The 19,103-nt window shown below is 60.0% G+C and overlaps 1 protein-coding gene across 1 annotated transcript in view; it reads right to left on the bottom strand.

Annotated features, from left to right (window-relative positions):
• POLR2A (RNA polymerase II subunit A) overlaps positions 1-19,103 on the bottom strand; it is a 75,693-nt gene that overhangs the window by 49,211 nt on the left and 7,379 nt on the right. Inside the window, exons 5-12 of the mRNA XM_065859058.2 lie at positions 17,411-17,692; positions 15,795-15,956; positions 12,372-12,592; positions 10,637-10,769; positions 9,243-9,367; positions 6,842-7,052; positions 4,677-4,886; positions 778-946 (exon numbers count right to left, since the gene is read on the bottom strand). Of these exons, the coding sequence (XP_065715130.2) occupies positions 778-946; positions 4,677-4,886; positions 6,842-7,052; positions 9,243-9,367; positions 10,637-10,769; positions 12,372-12,592; positions 15,795-15,956; positions 17,411-17,692 (1,513 nt within the window). The remainder of the gene's footprint in view (positions 1-777; positions 947-4,676; positions 4,887-6,841; positions 7,053-9,242; positions 9,368-10,636; positions 10,770-12,371; positions 12,593-15,794; positions 15,957-17,410; positions 17,693-19,103) is intronic.

Below are 19,103 nucleotides of genomic sequence, written 5' to 3'. Positions count from 1 at the left end.
TTCCATAGATGACCCTGGGGGGTTCCATAGATGACCCCGGGGGGTCCCATAGACCCCCCGAACCCCACTTATGGTCAATGGAGCACCCAAAAAATGGGGTTCAAGCCCTTGTGTCCCCAAGACCATCATGGGCACCCCAGTCCCACCACATTGGGGATCTCAAGGGGTTCCATAGATGACCCTGGGGGGTTCCCCAGACCCCCTGAACCCCACTTATGGTCACTGGGGTCCCCAAAAAAGGGGGTTCAAGCCCCCCCATAACCCTTGGGTCCCCACGACCATCATGGGCACCCCAGTCCCACCACGTTGGGGATCTCACGGGTTCCAGAGATGACCCTGGGGGGTTCCATAGGTGACCCCGGGGGGTTCCCCAGACCCCCTGAACCCCACTTATGGTCACTGGGGTCCCCAAATAATGGGGTTCAAGCCCTTGTGTCCCCAAGACCATCATGGGCACCCCAGTCCCACCACATTGGGGATCTCAGAGGGTTCCACAGATGATCCCAAGGGGTCCCATAGGTGACCCTGGGGGGTTCCCCAGACCCTCTGAACCCCACTTATGGTCACTGGGGTCCCCAAATAATGGGGTTCAAGCCCTTGTGTCCCCAAGACCATCATGGGCACCCCAGTCCCACCACGTTGGGGATCCCAAGGGGTCCCATAGATGACCCTGGGGGGTTCCATAGCTGACCCTGGGGGGTTCCCCAGACCCCCTGAACCCCACTTATGGTCACTGGGGTCCCCAAAAAAGGGGGTTCAAGCCCTTCCCTCACGCACCCTCGATGAGCAGCCAGTTGTTGATGACGGTCTGGATGTTGCTGTAGAAGAGGCGCGTGGTGTCGTGGCCCATCTCCAGGTACGAGATGTGCACCAGCGACCCGGCCGAGGTGCCCAGCGACTTCTTGCACAGGATGCCCATGATCAGCTCCCCGTTCTCCACCACCACCTGCCATGGAATCGGGGGGGGCAGCACCGCCATATTGGGGGGGTAGCACCCCAAAATGCAGGGGGTAGCACCTCGATAATGGGGGTAGCACCCTGATAATGGGGGGTAGCACCCTGATAATAGGAGCAGGCAGCACCTCGATAATGGGGGCAGCACCTCCATAATGGGGGGGTAGCACCCCAATAGTGGGGGGGCAGCACCTCCATAATGGGGGGGGTAGCACCTCAACAATGGGGGGGGTAGCACCCCAATAATGGGGGGGCAGCACCCCAAAATGCAGGGGGTAGCACCCTGATAATGGGGGGTAGCACCCTGATAATGGGAGCAGGCAGCACCTCGACAATGGGGGCAGCACCTCCATAATGGGGGGGTAGCACCCCAATAATGGGGGGGGTAGCACCCCAATAATGGGGGGGCAGCACCCCAAAATGCAGGGGGTAGCACCTCGATAATGGGGGGTAGCACCCTGATAATGGGAGCAGGCAGCACCTCCATAATGGGGGGGGTAGCACCCCAATAATGGGGGGGGTAGCACCCCGATAATGGGGGGGTAGCACCCCAAAATGCAGGGGGTAGCACCCTGATAATGGGAGCAGGCAGCACCTCGATAATGGGGGCAGCACCTCCATAATGGGGGGGTAGCACCCCAATAATGGGGGGCAGCACCTCCATAATGGGGGGGTAGCACCTCAACAATGGGGGGGGTAGCACCCCAATAATGGGGGGGTAGCACCCCAAAATGCAGGGGGTAGCACCCTGATAATGGGAGCAGGCAGCACCTCGATAATGGGGGCAGCACCTCCATAATGGGGGGGTAGCACCCCAATAATGGGGGGCAGCACCTCCATAATGGGGGGGGTAGCACCTCAACAATGGGGGGGGTAGCACCCCAATAATGGGGGGGTAGCACCCCAAAATGCAGGGGGTAGCACCCTGATAATGGGAGCAGGCAGCACCTCGATAATGGGGGCAGCACCTCCATAATGGGGGGGTAGCACCCCAATAATGGGGAGGCAGCACCTCCATAATGGGGGGGGTAGCACCCCAAAATGCAGGGGGTAGCACCCCGAAATGCAGGGGGTAGCACCTTAATAATGGGGGGTAGCACCTTGATAATGGGAGCAGGCAGCACCTCGACAATGGGGTCAGCACCCTGAAAATGGGGGGGCAGCACCCTGATAGTGGGGGGGGCAGCACCCCAATATTGGGGGGGCAGCACCCTGACAATGGGGGGGGTAGCACCCCAATATTGGGGGGGCAGCACCCTGATAGTGGGGGGGGTAGCACCCCAATATTGGGGGGCAGCACCCTGACAATGGGGGGGGTAGCACCCCAATATTGGGGGGGCAGCACCCTGATAGTGGGGGGGGTAGCACCCCAATATTGGGGGGGAGCACCCTGATAATGGGGGGGAAGCACCCCAAAATGCAGGGGGTAGCACCTTGATAATGGGAGCAGGCAGCACCTCGACAATGGGGGCAGCACCTCCATAATGGGGGGGCAGCACCCCAATAATGGGGGGGCAGCACCTCCAAAATGGGGGGGTAGCACCCCGATAATGGAGGGGCAGCACCCTGATAATGGGGGGGTAGCACCCCAATAATGGGGGGGCAGCACCCCGATATTGGGGGGGCAGCACCCTGACAATGAGGGGGTAGCACCCCAATAATGGGGGCGCAGCACCCCGATATTGGGGGGGCAGCACCATGATAATGGGGGGGTTGCACCCCAATAATGGGGGGGGCAGCACCCGATAATGGGGGGGGCAGCACCCCGATAATGGGGGGTTAGGGCCCCTAAATGGGGTCAGCACCCCAAACAGGGTCAGGGCCTCAAAACAGGGTCAGCACCCCAATAACAGGGGCAGCACCCCAATAATGGGGGGTCAGTGCCCCTAAATGGGGTCAGCACCCCAAACAGGGTCAGAGCCCCAATAATGGGGTCAGGGCCCCAATAACAGGGGCAGCACCCCAATAATGGGGGTCAGTGCCCCTAAATGGGGTCAGCACCCCAAACAGGGTCAGGGCCCCAATAATGGGGTCAGTACCCCAAAATGGGGGGGGGGGGGGGGCAGCACCCTGACAATGGGGGGGGGCAGCACCCCGATAATGGGGGGGCAGGCAAGATGTGTTCATAGGGACCATTATCCCCATCATTGGGGTATCCAGGACCCCCCAGGACCCCCCAAACCCCCTCCAGGACCCCCCAAACCCCCCCAGGACCCCCCAGGCCCCCCACCTTGGTGTCCCCGGGGGAGATGTGCTTGTAGGGACCATTGTCCCCATCATTGGGGCACCCAACGCCCCCAGAACCCCCCAAAATCCCCTCTGAACCCCCCAAAATCCCCTCTGAACCCCCAAAGACCCCCTTAGATCCCCTCTGAACCCCCAAACTCCCCATAACCCTTCAAACCCCCCTGTCCCCACCTTGGTGTCCCCAGGCAAGATGTGTTCATAGGGACCTCTGTCCCCATCATTGGGGTGTCTGAACCCCCCCAAATCCCCCCAGAACCCCCCTAAATCCCCCTGAGACCCCAAATCCCCTCTGAACCCCCTTAGATCCCCTCTGAACCCCCAAACCCCCCATAGCACCCCAAACCCCCCATAGCTCCCCAGATCCCCCCATCTCCACCTTGGTGTCCTTGGGTGACACAGGGACCTCTGTCCCCATCATTGGGGTGTCTGAACCCCCCAGGACCCCCAAATGCCCCAGAACCCCCCAAAATCCCCTCTGAACCCCCTTAGATCCCCTCTGAACCCCCAAACCCCCCATAGCACCCCAAACCCCCCATAGCTCCCCAGATCCTCCCATCTCCACCTTGGTGTCCTTGGGTGACACAGGGACCTCTGTCCCCATCATTGGGGCACCCAACGCCCCCAGAACCCCCCAAAATCCCCTCTGAACCCCCAAAGACCCCCTTAGATCCCCTCTGAACCCCCAAAGACCCCCTTAGATCCCCTCTGAACCCCCATAACTCCCCATAACCCCCCAAACCCCCCTGTCCCCACCTTGGTGTCCCCAGGCAAGATGTGTTCATAGGGACCATTGTCCCCATCATTGGGGTACCCAACCCCCCCAGAACCCCCCAAAATCCCCTCTGAACCCCCCAAAATCCCCTCTGAACCCCCTTAGATCCCCTCTGAACCCCCAAACCCCCCATAGCACCCCAAACCCCCCATAGCTCCCCAGATCCTCCCATCTCCACCTTGGTGTCCTTGGGTGACACAGGGACCTCTGTCCCCATCATTGGGGCACCCAACGCCCCCAGAACCCCCCAAAATCCCCTCTGAACCCCCCAAAATCCCCTCTGAACCCCCAAAGACCCCCTTAGATCCCCTCTGAACCCCCATAACTCCCCATAACCCCCCAAACTCCCCTGTCCCCACCTTGGTGTCCCCAGGCAAGATGTGTTCATAGGGACCTCTGTCCCCATCATTGGGGTACCCAACGCCCCCAGAACCCCCCAAAATCCCCTCTGAACCCCCCAAAATCCCCTCTGAACCCCCCAAAATCCCCTCTGAACCCCCTTAGATCCCCTCTGAACCCCCAAACCCCCCATAGCTCCCCAGATCCCCCCATCTCCACCATGGTATCCCTGGGTAAGAGAGGAGCTTCTGATCCTCATTAGGTTGCCCAAAGCCCCCCAAAATCACCCCAAAATGCCCCCAGGACCCCCCAAACCCCCTCCAGGACCCCCCAAACGCCCCCCAGGACCCCCCCGGCCCCCCACCTTGGTGTCCCCGGGGGAGATGTGCTTGTAGGGCCCGCTGTCCTCGTCGTCGGGGTGGGTGCTGTGGGTGCGGATGCAGTTGATGTGCCCGGGGATGATGAGCGAGAAGATTTGCTTCCCGGTCCAGAGGGGCCGAGGTTTGAGGATGGCGGGTTGGGGCACCTTCCCGTCCCACGTGGACAGGAACATCAGCAGGTTCATCACCTCCCCCTGCAATGGGGACACCCCCTTGGTGACCCCCGGAATGGGGGGACCCCGAAATATCCACAGGTGGGGGAAAACGGGCCCAGAAATGGGGGAAAACGGGCAAGAAATGGCCCTAAAGTGGGTCAGAAATGGCCCAAAATCGTCCAGAAATGGCCCTAAAATGGTCCAAAAACAGCCCCCAAAACACCTCCTGAGACCCCAAAATTGACCCCTTAGTGCACCCCAGAATGGGGGGACCCCCTCAGTGCACCCCAGAATAGGGGGACACCCCCTTATTGCACCCTGAAATGGGGGGACCCCAAAACAACTGCATGTGGGGGTAAATGGGTCTGGAAATGGGGGAGAAATGGCCCCAAAATGGGCCAGAAATGACCCAAAATGGTCCAGAAATGGCCCCAAAACACCTCCTGAGACCCCAAAATTGACCCCTCAGTGCCCCCCAGAATAGGGGGACACCCCCTTAGTGACCCCCGGAATGGGGGGACCCCGAAATATCCACAGGTGGGGGAAAACGGGCCCAGAAATGGGGGAAAACGGGCAAGAAATGGCCCTAAATGGTCCAGAAATGGTCCTAAATGGTCCAGAAATGGCCCTAAAATGGGTCAGAAATGGCCCCCAAAACACATCCTGAGACCCCAAAATTGACCCCTCAGTGCACCCCAGAATAGGGGGACACCCCCTTAGTGACCCCCGAAATGGGGGGACCCCAAAACACCTGCATGTGGGGGTAAACGGGTCCGGAAATGGTGGAAAACGGGCAAGAAATGGCCCTAAAGTGGGTCAGAAATGGCCCTAAATGGTCCAGAAATGGCCCCAAAATGGGTCAGAAATGGCCCCCAAAACACGTCCTGAGACCCCAAAATTGACCCCTCAGTGCACCCCAGAATGGGGGGACCCCCTCAGTGCACCCCAGAATAGGGGGACACCCCCTTAGTGAGCCCCAAAATGGGGGGACCCCAAAACAACTGCATGTGGGGGTAAATGGGTCTGGAAATGGGGGAGAAATGGCCCCAAAATGGTCCAGAAATGGCCCTAAAATGGGTCAGAAATGGCCCCCAAAACACCTCCTGAGACCCCAAAAATGACCCCTTAGTGCACCCCAGAATGGGGGGACCCCCTCAGTGCACCCCAGAATAGGGGGACACCCCCTTAGTGACCCCCGAAATGGGGGGACCCCAAAACACCTGCATGTGGGGGTAAATGGGTCTGGAAATGGGGGAGAAATGGCCCAAAATGGTCCAGAAATGGCCCCCAAAACCCCTCCTGAAACCCCAAAATTGACCTCTCAGTGCACCCCAGAATGGGGGGACCCCCTCAGTGCACCCCAGAATAGGGGGACACCCCCTTATTGCACCCTGAAATGGGGGGACCCCAAAACACCTGCATGTGGGGGTAAATGGGTCTGGAAATGGGCCAGAAATGGCCCCAAAATGGGCCAGAAATGGCCCTAAAATGGGTCAGAAATGGCCCCCAAAACACGTCCTGAGACCCCAAAATTGACCTCTCAGTGCACCCCAGAATGGGGGGACCCCCTCAGCGCACCCCAGAATAGGGGGACACCCCCTTATTGCACCCTGAAATGGGGGGACCCCGAAATATCCACAGGTGGGGGAAAACGGGCCCAGAAATGGGGGAGAAATGGTCCCAAAATGGTCCAGAAATGGCCCCAAAATGGGCCAGAAATGGCCCCAAAACCCCTCCTGAGACCCCAAAATTGACCCCTCAGTGCACCCCAGAATGGGGGGACCCCCTCAGCGCACCCCAGAATAGGGGGACACCCCAAAAACCCCACACAAGGCAGTGGGGATGGGCCAAACATGCCTGGAACCACCCGTACAACCCATCCTGAGCTCCAAAGATGCCCCCAAACGAGCCCAAAATCGGGCGTTTTGGAGCCGAAATGGTGCAGTTTGGAGCCGAAACGGGGGGGTTTGGAGGCCAAAAGTTGGGGTACGCACCCGCTCGAGGAAGACGTCGCGCTTGGTGAACTTGCGCACGGCGGTGAGCGTGTCCTGCACGATGCCCATGACGGGCCGGTTGGACTGGGGGGTGACGATCATGCGCGGCACCATCGCCAGCTCCTGGATCTCGGCGCGGGTCTCCAGGGACTGCGGGAGGTGCAGGTTCATCTCGTCCCCGTCGAAATCAGCGTTGTAGGGGGTGGTGACGCTGGGGGGACACGGGGGGGTGATGGGGGGCAGTTTGGGGGTGATAGGGAGGGGGTTTGGGGGTGATAGGGGGCAGTTTGGGGTCACTAGAAGAGTTTGAACAGGTCCTGCACAGGGCTGGGGGCACTAGGACCCTGCAGCAGAGCAGGTTTGGGGAGCAATGGGGCAGGTGCAGGTTCATCTCGTCCCCGTCGAAATCAGCGTTGTAGGGGGTGGTGACGCTGGGGGGACACGGGGGGGTGATGGGGGGCAGTTTGGGGGTGATAGGGAGGGGGTTTGGGGGTGATAGGGGGCAGTTTGGGGTCACTAGAAGAGTTTGAACAGGTCCTGCACAGGGCTGGGGGCACTAGGACCCTGCAGCAGAGCAGGTTTGGGGAGCAATGGGGCAGGTGCAGGTTCATCTCGTCCCCGTCGAAATCAGCGTTGTAGGGGGTGGTGACGCTGGGGGGACACGGGGGGGTGATGGGGGGCAGTTTGGGGGTGATAGGGAGGGGGTTTGGGGGTGATAGGGGGCAGTTTGGGGTCACTAGAAGAGTTTGAACAGGTCCTGCACAGGGCTGGGGGCACTAGGACCCTGCAGCAGAGCAGGTTTGGGGAGCAATGGGGCAGGTGCAGGTTCATCTCGTCCCCGTCGAAATCAGCGTTGTAGGGGGTGGTGACGCTGGGGGGACACGGGGGGGTGATGGGGGGCAGTTTGGGGGTGATAGGGAGGGGGTTTGGGGGTGATAGGGGGCAGTTTGGGGTCACTAGAAGAGCTTGAACAGGTCCTGCCCAAGGCTGGGGGCACTAGGACCCTGCAGCACAGTTTGAATGGGGTGACAAGGGATAATCTTGGGGTGATAGGGAGCAGGTCTGGGGAGCAATGGGGCAGTTTCTGGGGTGATAGGGGGCAGTTTGGGGGTGATAGGGAGGGGGTTTGGGGGTGATAGGGGGCAGTTTGGGGACACAGGAGCAGTTTAAAGGGGACCAGCTCAGGGCTGGGGGCACTAGGACCCTGCGGCAGAGCAGGTTTGGGGTGCTGGGGACAATCTTGGGGTCCCCCCAATGCTGTGGGGCAGATTTGGGGTCATATGGCCAGATTTAAAGGGACAGCGCAGGTTTGGTGGCACCAGGACCCTACAGCGGGACATTTAAAGTGACAGGGACACTTTATGGTGACGGGGACAACTTTGGGGTGACAGGGACAACTTTGGGGTGCCACCGGTAGTTTGGGGGTGCTGGGGACAATCTTGGGGTCCCCCCAATGCCGTGGGGCAGATTTGGGGCCATTTGGGAGGATTTAAAGGGATAGCGCAGGTTTGGTGGCACCAGGACCCTACAGCGGGACATTTAAAGTGACAGGGACACTTTATGGAGACGGGGACAACTTTGGGGTGACAGGGACAACTTTGGGGTGACAGGGGCAGTTTGGGGGTGCAGGGGACAATCTTGGGGTCCCCCCAATGCCGTGGGGCAGATTTGGGGCCATTTGGCCAGATTTAAAGGGACAGCGCAGGTTTGGTGGCACCAGGACCCTACAGCGGGACATTTAAAGTGACAGGGACACTTTATGGAGACGGGGACAACTTTGGGGTGACAGGGACAACTTTGGGGTGCCGGGGGCAGTTTGGGGGTGCAGGGGACAATCTTGGGGTCCCCCCAATGCCATGGGGCAGATTTGGGGCCATTTGGCCAGATTTAAAGGGACAGCGCAGGTTTGGTGGCACCGGGATCCTACAGCGGGACATTTAAAGTGACAGGGACACTTTATGGTGACGGGGACAACTTTGGGGTGACAGGGACAACTTTGGGGTGCCGGGGCGGTCTTGGGGTCCCCCCAATGCCGTGGGGCAGATTTGGGGCCATTTGGCCAGATTTAAAGGGACAGCGCAGGTTTGGTGGCACCGGGATCCTACAGCGGGACATTTAAAGTGACAGGGACACTTTATGGTGACGGGGACAACTTTGGGGTGCCGGGGGCAGTTTGGGGGTGCAGGGGACAATCTTGGGGTGTCCCCAATGCCGTGGGGCAGATTTGGGGCCATTTGGCCAGATTTAAAGGGACAGCGCAGGTTTGGTGGCACCAGGACCCTACAGCGGGACATTTAAAGTGACAGGGACACTTTATGGTGACGGGGACAACTTTGGGGTGACAGGGACAACTTTGGGGTGCCACGGGCAGTTTGGGGGTGCCGGGGCGGTCTTGGGGTACCTGAGGTTGAGCCGGAACGTGGACCAGGGCAGGATGCGGACCCTATGGCCCATCATGGACATCTTGTGCAGCGTGGGTTGTCGATTGAAGATGACGATGTCCCCATCACACATGTGTCGCTCCACCTAGGGGGGGAACACGGTTTGGGGGTCACCCCGCACCCCAAAATATGGGGGGTGCACCCCAATAATGGGGGAGAAGTAAAAGGAAGGGGTTCCCCCCCAAAATTCAGCGTTTGGGAGGAGGTAAAAGCCAAGATTTGGCCCCAAAACTTCAGGTCCTTGTGATATCAAAGGCAGGGGTTTGGCCCCCAAAATGAAGCTTTTGGGGACCCCAAAACTCGGGGGGAACCCCAGAAAACTCGGGGGGGACCCCAAGATATTGGGGCCCTATGGGGACCCCAAAACCAGGGACTGAACCCCCAAACCCACAGATTTCAGGGACTCTGAACCCCAGGATTTGGCCCCAAATCCTCAGGTCCTGGTGATACCAAAATCAGGGGGTGAGCCCCCAAAATGAAGCTTTTTGGGACCCCAAAACTTGGGGGGACCCCAACAATTATGAGGTGACACCCCAAGATACTGGGGTCCTATGGGAGCCCCAAAACCAGGGACTGAACCCCCAAACCCACAGATTTCAGGGACCCTAAACCCCAGGATTTGGCCCCAAATCCTCAGCTCCTTGTGCCACCAAAATCAGGGCTTTGGCCCCTAAAATGAAGCTTTTGGGGACCCCAAAACTCCAGGGGTGACCCCAAAAACTCAGGGGGGACCCCAAGATATTGGGGCCCTATGGGGACCCCAAAACCAGGGACTGAACCCCCAAACCCACAGATTTCAGGGACTCTGAACCCCAGGATTTGGCCCCAAATCCTCAGGTCCTGGTGACACCAAAATCAGGGGTTTGGCCCCCAAAATGAAGCTTTTGGGGACCCCAAAACTCCAGGGGTGACCCCAAAAACTCAGGGGGGACCCCAAGATATTGGGGTCCTTTGGGAACCCCAAAACCAGGGACTGAACCCCCAAACCCACAGATTTCAGGGACTCTGAACCCCAGGATTTGGCCCCAAATCCTCAGGTCCTGGTGACACCAAAATCAGGGGTTTGGCCCCCAAAATGAAGCTTTTGGGGACCCCAAAACTCAGAGGGGGACCCCAAAAACTATAGGGTGACACCCCAAAAACTATAGGGTGCCACCCCAAAGTATTTGGGCTCTTTGGGGACCCCAAAACCAGGGGTTGAGCCCAAATAACTCCCCATAACTCCCAGTCCCTAAACCCCCTTTTCCTCCCCCAAACCCCAATTTGGGGGCGCATTTCCCAGCTGGGAGGGGGGGTGGGGTGCCCCCCATCATTTTGGGGGTGTCCCCCATGGTTTTTGGGGTGTCCCCCTCACCTTGTATCCGATCTGGAGGTGCAGGTCGCTGGGTTTGGGGTGGAAGCGCAGGTCGATGCGGTCGCCATTGTCCCGGATGATGTATTTGGCCCCTGGGTACTGGCTGTTCCCCCTTCGAACCAGCTCCTGCAGCCTTTGGGGACATCATGGGGACAGTTGGGGACACTGGGGGGGTCACTGTGACCCTGGGGGACCCCTCGTGTCCCCCAAGTCCCCTCAGTGTCCCCCAAGTCCCACTGAATGTCCCCCATGTCCCATTGAATGTCCCCCCATGTGTCCCCAGGGTAGTGGGTGTTGCAGCAGCTCCTGCAGCCTGGGGGGGACGTTTGGGGACACCAGGGGACATTTGGGGACATCAGGGGGTCACTGTCACCCTGGGGGACCCCACATGTCCCCCAAGTCCTCTCAGTGCCCCTCAATGTCCCCCAAGTCCCACTGAATGTCCCCCAAGTCCCCCCAGGGCACCGGGTGTTTCCCTGATGCACCAGGTCCTGCAGCCCCATAAACCCCCCCAAAACCCCCTATAGAGACCCCAAAGAGCACCCCAGCACCCCCAAAATCCCCACTTTTCACCCCAAATACCTGTCCATGTTGAAGGGGGTGACGATCTCGGCCAAGGTGACATTGGTGACGATGGAGCGGGGGACAAGCCCGGATCCCCCCTCCCCAAAAATCCCCCCCAAACCCCCAATAACCCCCAAATAACCCCCCAAAACCCCCTATAGAGACCCCAAAGAGCACCCCAGCACCCCCAAAATCCCCACTTTTCACCCCAAATACCTGTCCATGCTGAAGGGGGTGACGATCTCGGCCAAGGTGACGTTGGTGACGATGGAGCGGGGGACGAGCCCGGATCCCTCCCCCCCATTCCCCCAAATAACCCCCTAATAACCCCTATAGACACCCCAAAATCCCCTATACAGACCCCAAAGAGCACCCCAGCACCCCCAAAATCCCCACTTTTCACCCCAAATACCTGTCCATGTTGAAGGGGGTGACGATCTCGGCCAAGGTGACATTGGGGACGATGGAGTGGGGGACGAGCCCGGATCCCCCCTCCCCAAAAATCCCCCCAAACCCCCAATAACCCCCAATAACCCCCCCCAAAACCCCCTATAGAGACCCCAAAGAGCACCCCAGCACCCCCAAAATCCCCACTTTTCACCCCAAATACCTGTCCATGTTGAAGGGGGTGACGATCTCGGCCAAGGTGACATTGGTGACGATGGAGCGGGGGACGAGCCCGGATCCCCCTCCCCAAAACCCCCCCAAATAACCCCTATAGACACCCCAAAATCCCCTATAGAGACCCCAAAGAGCACCCCAGCACCCCCAAAATCACCACTTTTCACCCCAAATACCTGTCCATGTTGAAGGGGGTGACGATCTCGGCCAAGGTGACGTTGGTGACGATGGAGCGGGGGACGAGCCCGGATCCCCCCTCCCCAAAAATCCCCCCCAATCCCCCAATAACCCCCAAATAACCCCCCAAAACCCCCTATAGAGACCCCAAAGAGCACCCCAGCACCCCCAAAATCACCACTTTTCACCCCAAATACCTGTCCGTGTTGAAGGGGGTGACGATCTCGGCCAAGGTGACATTGGTGACGATGGAGCGGGGGACGAGCCCGGATCCCCCCTCCCCAAAAATCCCCCCCAAACCCCCAAAACCCCCTATAGAGACCCCAAAGAGCACCCCAGCACCCCCAAAATCCCCACTTTTCACCCCAAATACCTGTCGATGTTGAAGGGGGTGACGATCTCAGCGAAGGTCATGTTGGCGGCGATGGAGCGGGGGACGCCCACCTGGTCGATGGCCAGGTTGGGGTCGGGGGTGATGACGGTGCGAGCCGAAAAGTCCACGCGCTTGCCCATCAGGTTGCCCCGCACCCTCCCCTCCTTGCCCTTCAGCCGCTGCTTCAGGGACTTGAGAGGGCGCCCCGACTTTTGCATGGCCTGGGGGGGGTGAAAAATGGGGGTTCAGGGGGGGTTGGACACCCCAAAGTGCCCCCGGGGTTTGGTGGTGAAGGGGGAGAGTGGGAGGTTGGGGTCCCCAGATCCACCTCTGGGTTGTGATGGGGATTAGGGGGGCACAAGGAGGATTTGGGGGGCGCAGGGAGGGATTTGGGGGTGTAGGGGTTTTTGGGGACCCCCCCGACTTTTGCATGGCCTGGGGGGGTGAAAAATGGGGGTTCAGGGGGGGTTGGACACCCCAAAAGTGCCCCCAGGGTTTGGTGGTAAAGGGGGAGAGTGGGAGGTTGGGGTCCCCAGATCCACCTCTGGCTTGTGATGGGGATTTGGGGGGCATGGGGAGGATTTGGGGGGCGCAGGGAGGGGTTTTGGGGTGCAGGGGTTTTTGGGGGGACCCCCCAACATCTACACAGCCTGGGGAGGCTAAAAATGGGGGTTCAGGGGGTGGTTGACACCCCAAAACTCTCCAAAGAAGAGACAGATGAGGGTATGGGGGAGACCAACCATCCTTGGGTTCTGCTGCGGATTTGGGGGGCACGGGGAGGGTTTGGGGGCGCAGGGAGGGGTTTTGGGGTGCAGGGGTTTTTGGGGGACCCCCCAACATCTGCATGGCCTGGGGGGTGATAACTGGGGGTTCAGGGGGTGGCTGACACCCCAAAACCCTCCAAAGAGGAGAGAGACGAGGGTATGGGGGAGACCAACCCTCCCTGGGTTCTGCTGGGGATTTGGGGGGCACGGGGAGGGTTTGGGGGCGCAGGGAGGGGTTTTGGGGTGCAGGGGTTTTTGGGGGACCCCCCCAACATCTGCATGGCCTGGGGGGTGATAACTGGGGGTTCAGGGGGTGGCTGACACCCCAAAACCCTCCAAAGAGGAGAGAGACGAGGGTATGGGGGAGACCAACCCTCCCTGGGTTCTGCTGGGGATTTGGGGGGCACGGGGAGGGTTTGGGGGCGCAGGGAGGGGTTTTGGGGTGCAGGGGTTTTTGGGGGACCCCCCAACATCTGCATGGCCTGGGGGGTGATAACTGGGGGTTCAGGGGGTGGCTGACACCCTAAAACCCTCCAAAGAGGAGAGAGATGAGGGTATGGGGGGGACCAACCCTCCCTGGGTTCTGCTGGGGATTTGGGGGGCACCGGGAGGGTTTGGGGGCGCAGGGAGGGGTTTTGGGGTGCAGGGGTTTTTGGGGGACCCCCCCAACATCTGCATGGCCTGGGGGGTGATAACTGGGGGTTCAGGGGGTGACTGACACCCCAAAACCCTCCAAAGAGGAGAGAGATGAGGGTATGGGGGGACCAACCCTCCCTGGGTTCTGCTGGGGATTTGGGGGGCACGGGGAGGGTTTGGGGGCGCAGGGAGGGGTTTTGGGGTGCAGGGGTTTTTGGGGGACCCCCCAACATCTACACAGCCTGGGGAGGCTAAAAATGGGGGTTCAGGGGGTGGATGACACCCTAAAACCCTCCCAAGAAGAGAGAGACGAGAGTATGGGGGAGACCAACCCTCCCTGGGTTCTGCTGGGGATTTGGGGGGCACGGGCAGGGTTTGGGGGCGCAGGGAGGGGTTTTGGGGTGCAGGGGTTTTTGGGGGGACCCCCCAACATCTACACAGCCTGGGGAGGCTAAAAATGGGGGTTCAGGGGGTGACTGACACCCCAAAACCCTCCAAAGAAGAGACAGATGAGGGTATGGGGGGGACCAACCATCCCTGGGTTCTGCTGGGGATTTGGGGGGCACGGGGAGGGTTTGGGGGCGCAGGGAGGGGTTTGGGGTGCAGGGGTTTTTGGGGGACCCCCCTACATCTACACAGCCTGGGGAGGTGAAAACTGGGGGTTCAGGGGGTGACTGACACCCCAAAACCCTCCAAAGAGGAGAGAGATGAGGGTATGGGGGGGACCAACCATCCCTGGGTTCTGCTGGGGATTTGGGGGGCACGGGGAGGGTTTGGGGGCGTAGGGAGGGGTTTTGGGGTGCAGGGGTTTTTGGGGGGACCCCCCAACATCTACACAGCCTGGGGAGGCTAAAAATGGGGGTTCAGGGGGTGACTGACACCCCAAAACCCTCCAAAGAGGAGAGAGATGAGGGTATGGGGGGACCAACCATCCCTGGGTTCTGCTGGAGATTTGGGGGGCACGGGGAGGGTTTGGGGGCGCAGGGAGGGGTTTTGGGGTGCAGGGGTTTTTGGGGGACCCCCCCAACATCTGCATGGCCTGGGGGGTGATAACTGGGGGTTCAGGGGGTGGTTGACACCCCAAAACCCTCCAAAGAGGAGAGAGACGAGGGTATGGGGGGGACCAACCCTCCCTGGGTTCTGCTGGGGATTTGGGGGGCACGGGGAGGGTTTGGGGGCGCAGGGAGGGGTTTTGGGGTGCAGGGGTTTTTGGGGGACCCCCCCAACATCTGCATGGCCTGGGGGGTGATAACTGGGGGTTCAGGGGGTGGCTGACACCCTAAAACCCTCCAAAGAGGAGAGAGATGAGGGTATGGGGGGACCAACCCTCCCTGGGTTCTGCTGGGGATTTGGGGGGCACCGGGAGGGTTTGGGGGCGCAGGGAGGGGTTTTGGGGTGCAGGGGTTTTTGGGGGACCCCCCCAACATCTACAGAGCCTGGGGAAGCTAAAAATGGGGGTTCAGGGGGTGGCTGACACCCCAAAACCCTCCAAAGAGGAGAGAGACGAGGGTATGGGGGGGACCAACCATCCCTGGGTTCTGCTGGGGATTTGGGGGGCACCGGGAGGGTTTGGGGGCGCAGGGAGGGGTTTTGGGGTGCAGGGGTTTTTGGGGGACCCCCCAACATCTGCATGGCCTGGGGGGTGATAACTGGGGGTTCAGGGGGTGACTGACACCCCAAAACCCTCCAAAGAGGAGAGAGATGAGGGTATGGGGGGGACCAACCATCCTTGGGTTCTGCTGGGGATTTGGGGGGCACGGGGAGGGTTTGGGGGCGCAGGGAGGGGTTTGGGGTGCAGGGGTTTTTGGGGGACCCCCCTACATCTACACAGCCTGGGGAGGTGAAAACTGGGGGTTCAGGGGGTGGTTGACACCCTAAAACCCTCCAAAGAGGAGAGAGATGAGGGTATGGGGGAGACCAACCATCCTTGGGTTCTGCTGCGGATTTGGGGGGCACGGGGAGGGTTTGGGGGCGCAGGGAGGGGTTTTGGGGTGCAGGGGTTTTTGGGGGACCCCCCTCTGACCCTGGGCAGCCCGGGCAGCTCGTTGTCCACCATGGTGGCCACGTGGAACTGCAGGAGCTTGACGTCCTCGGCAATGACGTGCGCGGCCGCCCCGTTCTGCTCGTTGCGCCGCAGTTGGTTGTTGATCTTGACGATGTCGGCCAGTTTGTGGGTCAGGTCGTCCTGGGGGACCCCAAAATTAGAGGGGGGGACCCCAAAATTAATAGGGAGACCCCAAAGTTAAAGGGGGGACCCCAAAGTTAATGGGGTGCAAGCAGTGAAGGGGAAACCCCCCCCCAAGTGCAGCAGGAACCACCAAAGGGATCACAGAGCACAAGAAGTGGGGACACCCCGAGTGGTATCGAGGACCCCCCAAAGTCACCCCAAAAGCCCCCAGGGACCCCCAAAGTCACCCCAATAGTGGCCCAGGGACCCCCAAAGTCACCCCAATAGTGGCCCAGGGACCCCCAAAGTCACCCCAATAGTGCCCCAGGGACCTCAGTAGTGGCCAGGGACCCCCAAAGTCACCCCAATAGTGGCCCAGGAACCTCAGTAGTGGCCAGGGACCCCCAAAGTCACCCCAATAGTGCCCCAGGGACCCCCAAAGTCACCCCAATAGTGCCCCAGGGAGCCCTACAGTCACCCCAAAACCCCCCAGAGACACCAATAGTGTCCCAGGGACCCCAAAGTCACCCCAAAACCCCCCAAAGACCCCAACAGTCACCCCAAACCCCCACCAGGTTGCACATGGAGCCCTGCCCTAGGGACCCCAATACCGCCCCAGTGACCCCATTAACACCCCAATATCACCCCTGGGACCCCCAAAGTCACCCCCAACCCCCCCAAAACCCTCCCCAAAGCCCACCTGGTTGCACATGGAGCCCTGCCCAGGGACCCCAATACCACCCCAGGGACCCCATTAACACCCCAATATCACCCCTGGGACCCCCAAAGTCACCCCCAAACCCCCCAAAACCCTCCCCAAAGCCCACCTGGTTGCACATGGAGCCCTGCCCAGGGACCCCAATACCGCCCCAGTGACCCCATTAACACCCCAATATCACCCCTAGGACCCCCAAAGTCACCCCCAAACCCCCCGAAACCCCCCCAAAGCCCACCTGGTTGCACATGGAGCCCTGCCCCAGGGACCCCAATACCGCCCCAGTGACCCCATTAACACCCCAATATCACCCCTGGGACCCCCAAAGTCACCCCCAAACCCCCAAAGACCCCAATAGTCACCCCAAACCCCCACCTGGTTGCACATGGAGCCCTGCCCAGGGACCCCAATACCACCCCAGTGACCCCATTAACACCCCAATATCACCCCTGGGACCCCCAAAGTCACCCCCAACCCCCCCAAAACCCTCCCCAAAGCCCACCTGGTTGCACATGGAGCCCTGCCCAGGGACCCCAATACCACCCCAGGGACCCCATTAACACCCCAATATCACCCCTGGGACCCCCAAAGTCACCCCCAAACCCCCCGAGACCCCCCCCAAAGCCCACCTGGTTGCACATGGAGCCCTGCCCCAGGGACCCCAATACCGCCCCAGTGACCCCATTAACACCCCAATATCACCCCTGGGACCCCCAAAGTCACCCCCAAACCCCCCGAGACCCCCCCCAAAGCCCACCTGGTTGCGCGCCGAGCCCTGCATGACGACGGCGGGGCGCACGGAGAGGGGGGGCACGGGCAGGACGGTGCAGACCATCCACTCGGGGCGCGCGAATTTGGGGTCCATGCCCAGCACGAAGCACTCCTCGTCCGAAATGCGCTTGAAGATCTCGTGGACGCGCTCGGGGCTCAGCAGGATCTTCTTCTCTTGGGAATCCTCGTTCACGTGTTTCCATTCGGCGTAGAGCTCCAGCCCCGAGCGGCGGATGCGCGGTTGGTAGCGCCCGCAGCCCCCGTGGCCCTAGGGGGGGACATTGGGGGGTTAATGGGGTCATTGGGGTGATATTGGGGTGGTAATGGGGTCCTATGGGGGGACATTGGGGTGGTAATGGGGTCCTATGGGGGGACATGGGGTGTTAATGGGGTCATTGGGGTGGTAATGGGGTCCTATGGGGGGACATGGGGTGTTAATGGGGTCATTGGGGTGATATTGGGGTGGCAATGGGGTCCTATGGGGGGACATTGGGGTGGTAATGGGGTCCTATGGGGGGACATGGGGTGTTAATGGGGACATTGGGGTGGTAATGGGGTCCTATGGGGGGACATTGGGGTGGTAATGGGGTCCTATGGGGGGACATGGGGTGTTAATGGGGACATTGGGGTGATATTGGGGTGTTAATGGGGTCCTATGGGGGGACATTTGGGGGTTAATGGGGTCATTGGGGTGATATTGGGGTGGTAATGGGGTCCTATGGGGGGACATGGGGTGTTAATGGGGTCATTGGGGTGGTAATGGGGTCCTATGGCGGGACACGGGGGTGTTAATGGGGTCACTGGGGGGATATTGGGGTGTTAATGGGGTCATCGGGGGGATATTGGGGTGTTAATGGGGTCCTATGGGGGGACATGGGGTGTTAATGGGGTCACTGGGGTGATATTGGGGTGTTAATTGGGTCCTATGGGGGGACATTGGGGTGTTAATGGGGTCATTGGGGTGGTAATGGGGTCCTATGGGGGGACATGGGGTGTTAATGGGGTCCTATGGGGGGACATGGGGTGTTAATGGGGTCATTGGGGTGATACTGGGGTGGTAATGGGGTCCTATGGGGGGACATTGGGGTGTTAATGGGGTCATTGGGGTGATATTGGGGTGGTAATGGGGTCCTATGGGGGGACATTGGGGGGTTAATGGGGTCATTGGGGTGATATTGGGGTGTTAATGGGGTCCTATGGGGGGACATGGGGTGTTAATGGGGTCATTGGGGTGATATTGGGGTGTTAATGGGGTCCTATGGGGGGACATGGGGTGTTAATGGGGTCATTGGGGTGATATTGGGGTGTTAATGGGGTCCTATGGGAGGACATTGGGGTGTTAATGGGGTCACTGGGGTGATATTGGGGTGTTAATGGGGTCCTATGGGGGGACATTGGGGTGTTAATGGGGTCATTGGGGTGATATTGGGGTGGTAATGGGGTCCTATGGGGGGACATGGGGTGTTAATGGGGTCATTGGGGTGATATTGGGGTGTTAATGGGGTCCTATGGGGGGACATTGGGGTGTTAATGGGGTCATTGGGGTGATATTGGGGTGGTAATGGGGTCCTATGGGGGGACATTGGGGTGTTAATGGGGTCATTGGGGTGGTAATGGGGTCCTATGGGGGGACATTGGGGTGTTAATGGGGTCACTGGGGGGATATTGGGGTGTTAATG

This window comes from Patagioenas fasciata, chromosome 29, assembly GCF_037038585.1.
Source record: "Patagioenas fasciata isolate bPatFas1 chromosome 29, bPatFas1.hap1, whole genome shotgun sequence".
NCBI classification, from domain to species: Eukaryota; Metazoa; Chordata; class Aves; order Columbiformes; family Columbidae; genus Patagioenas; species Patagioenas fasciata.
This window is presented reverse-complemented; position numbering and strand designations above follow the sequence as displayed.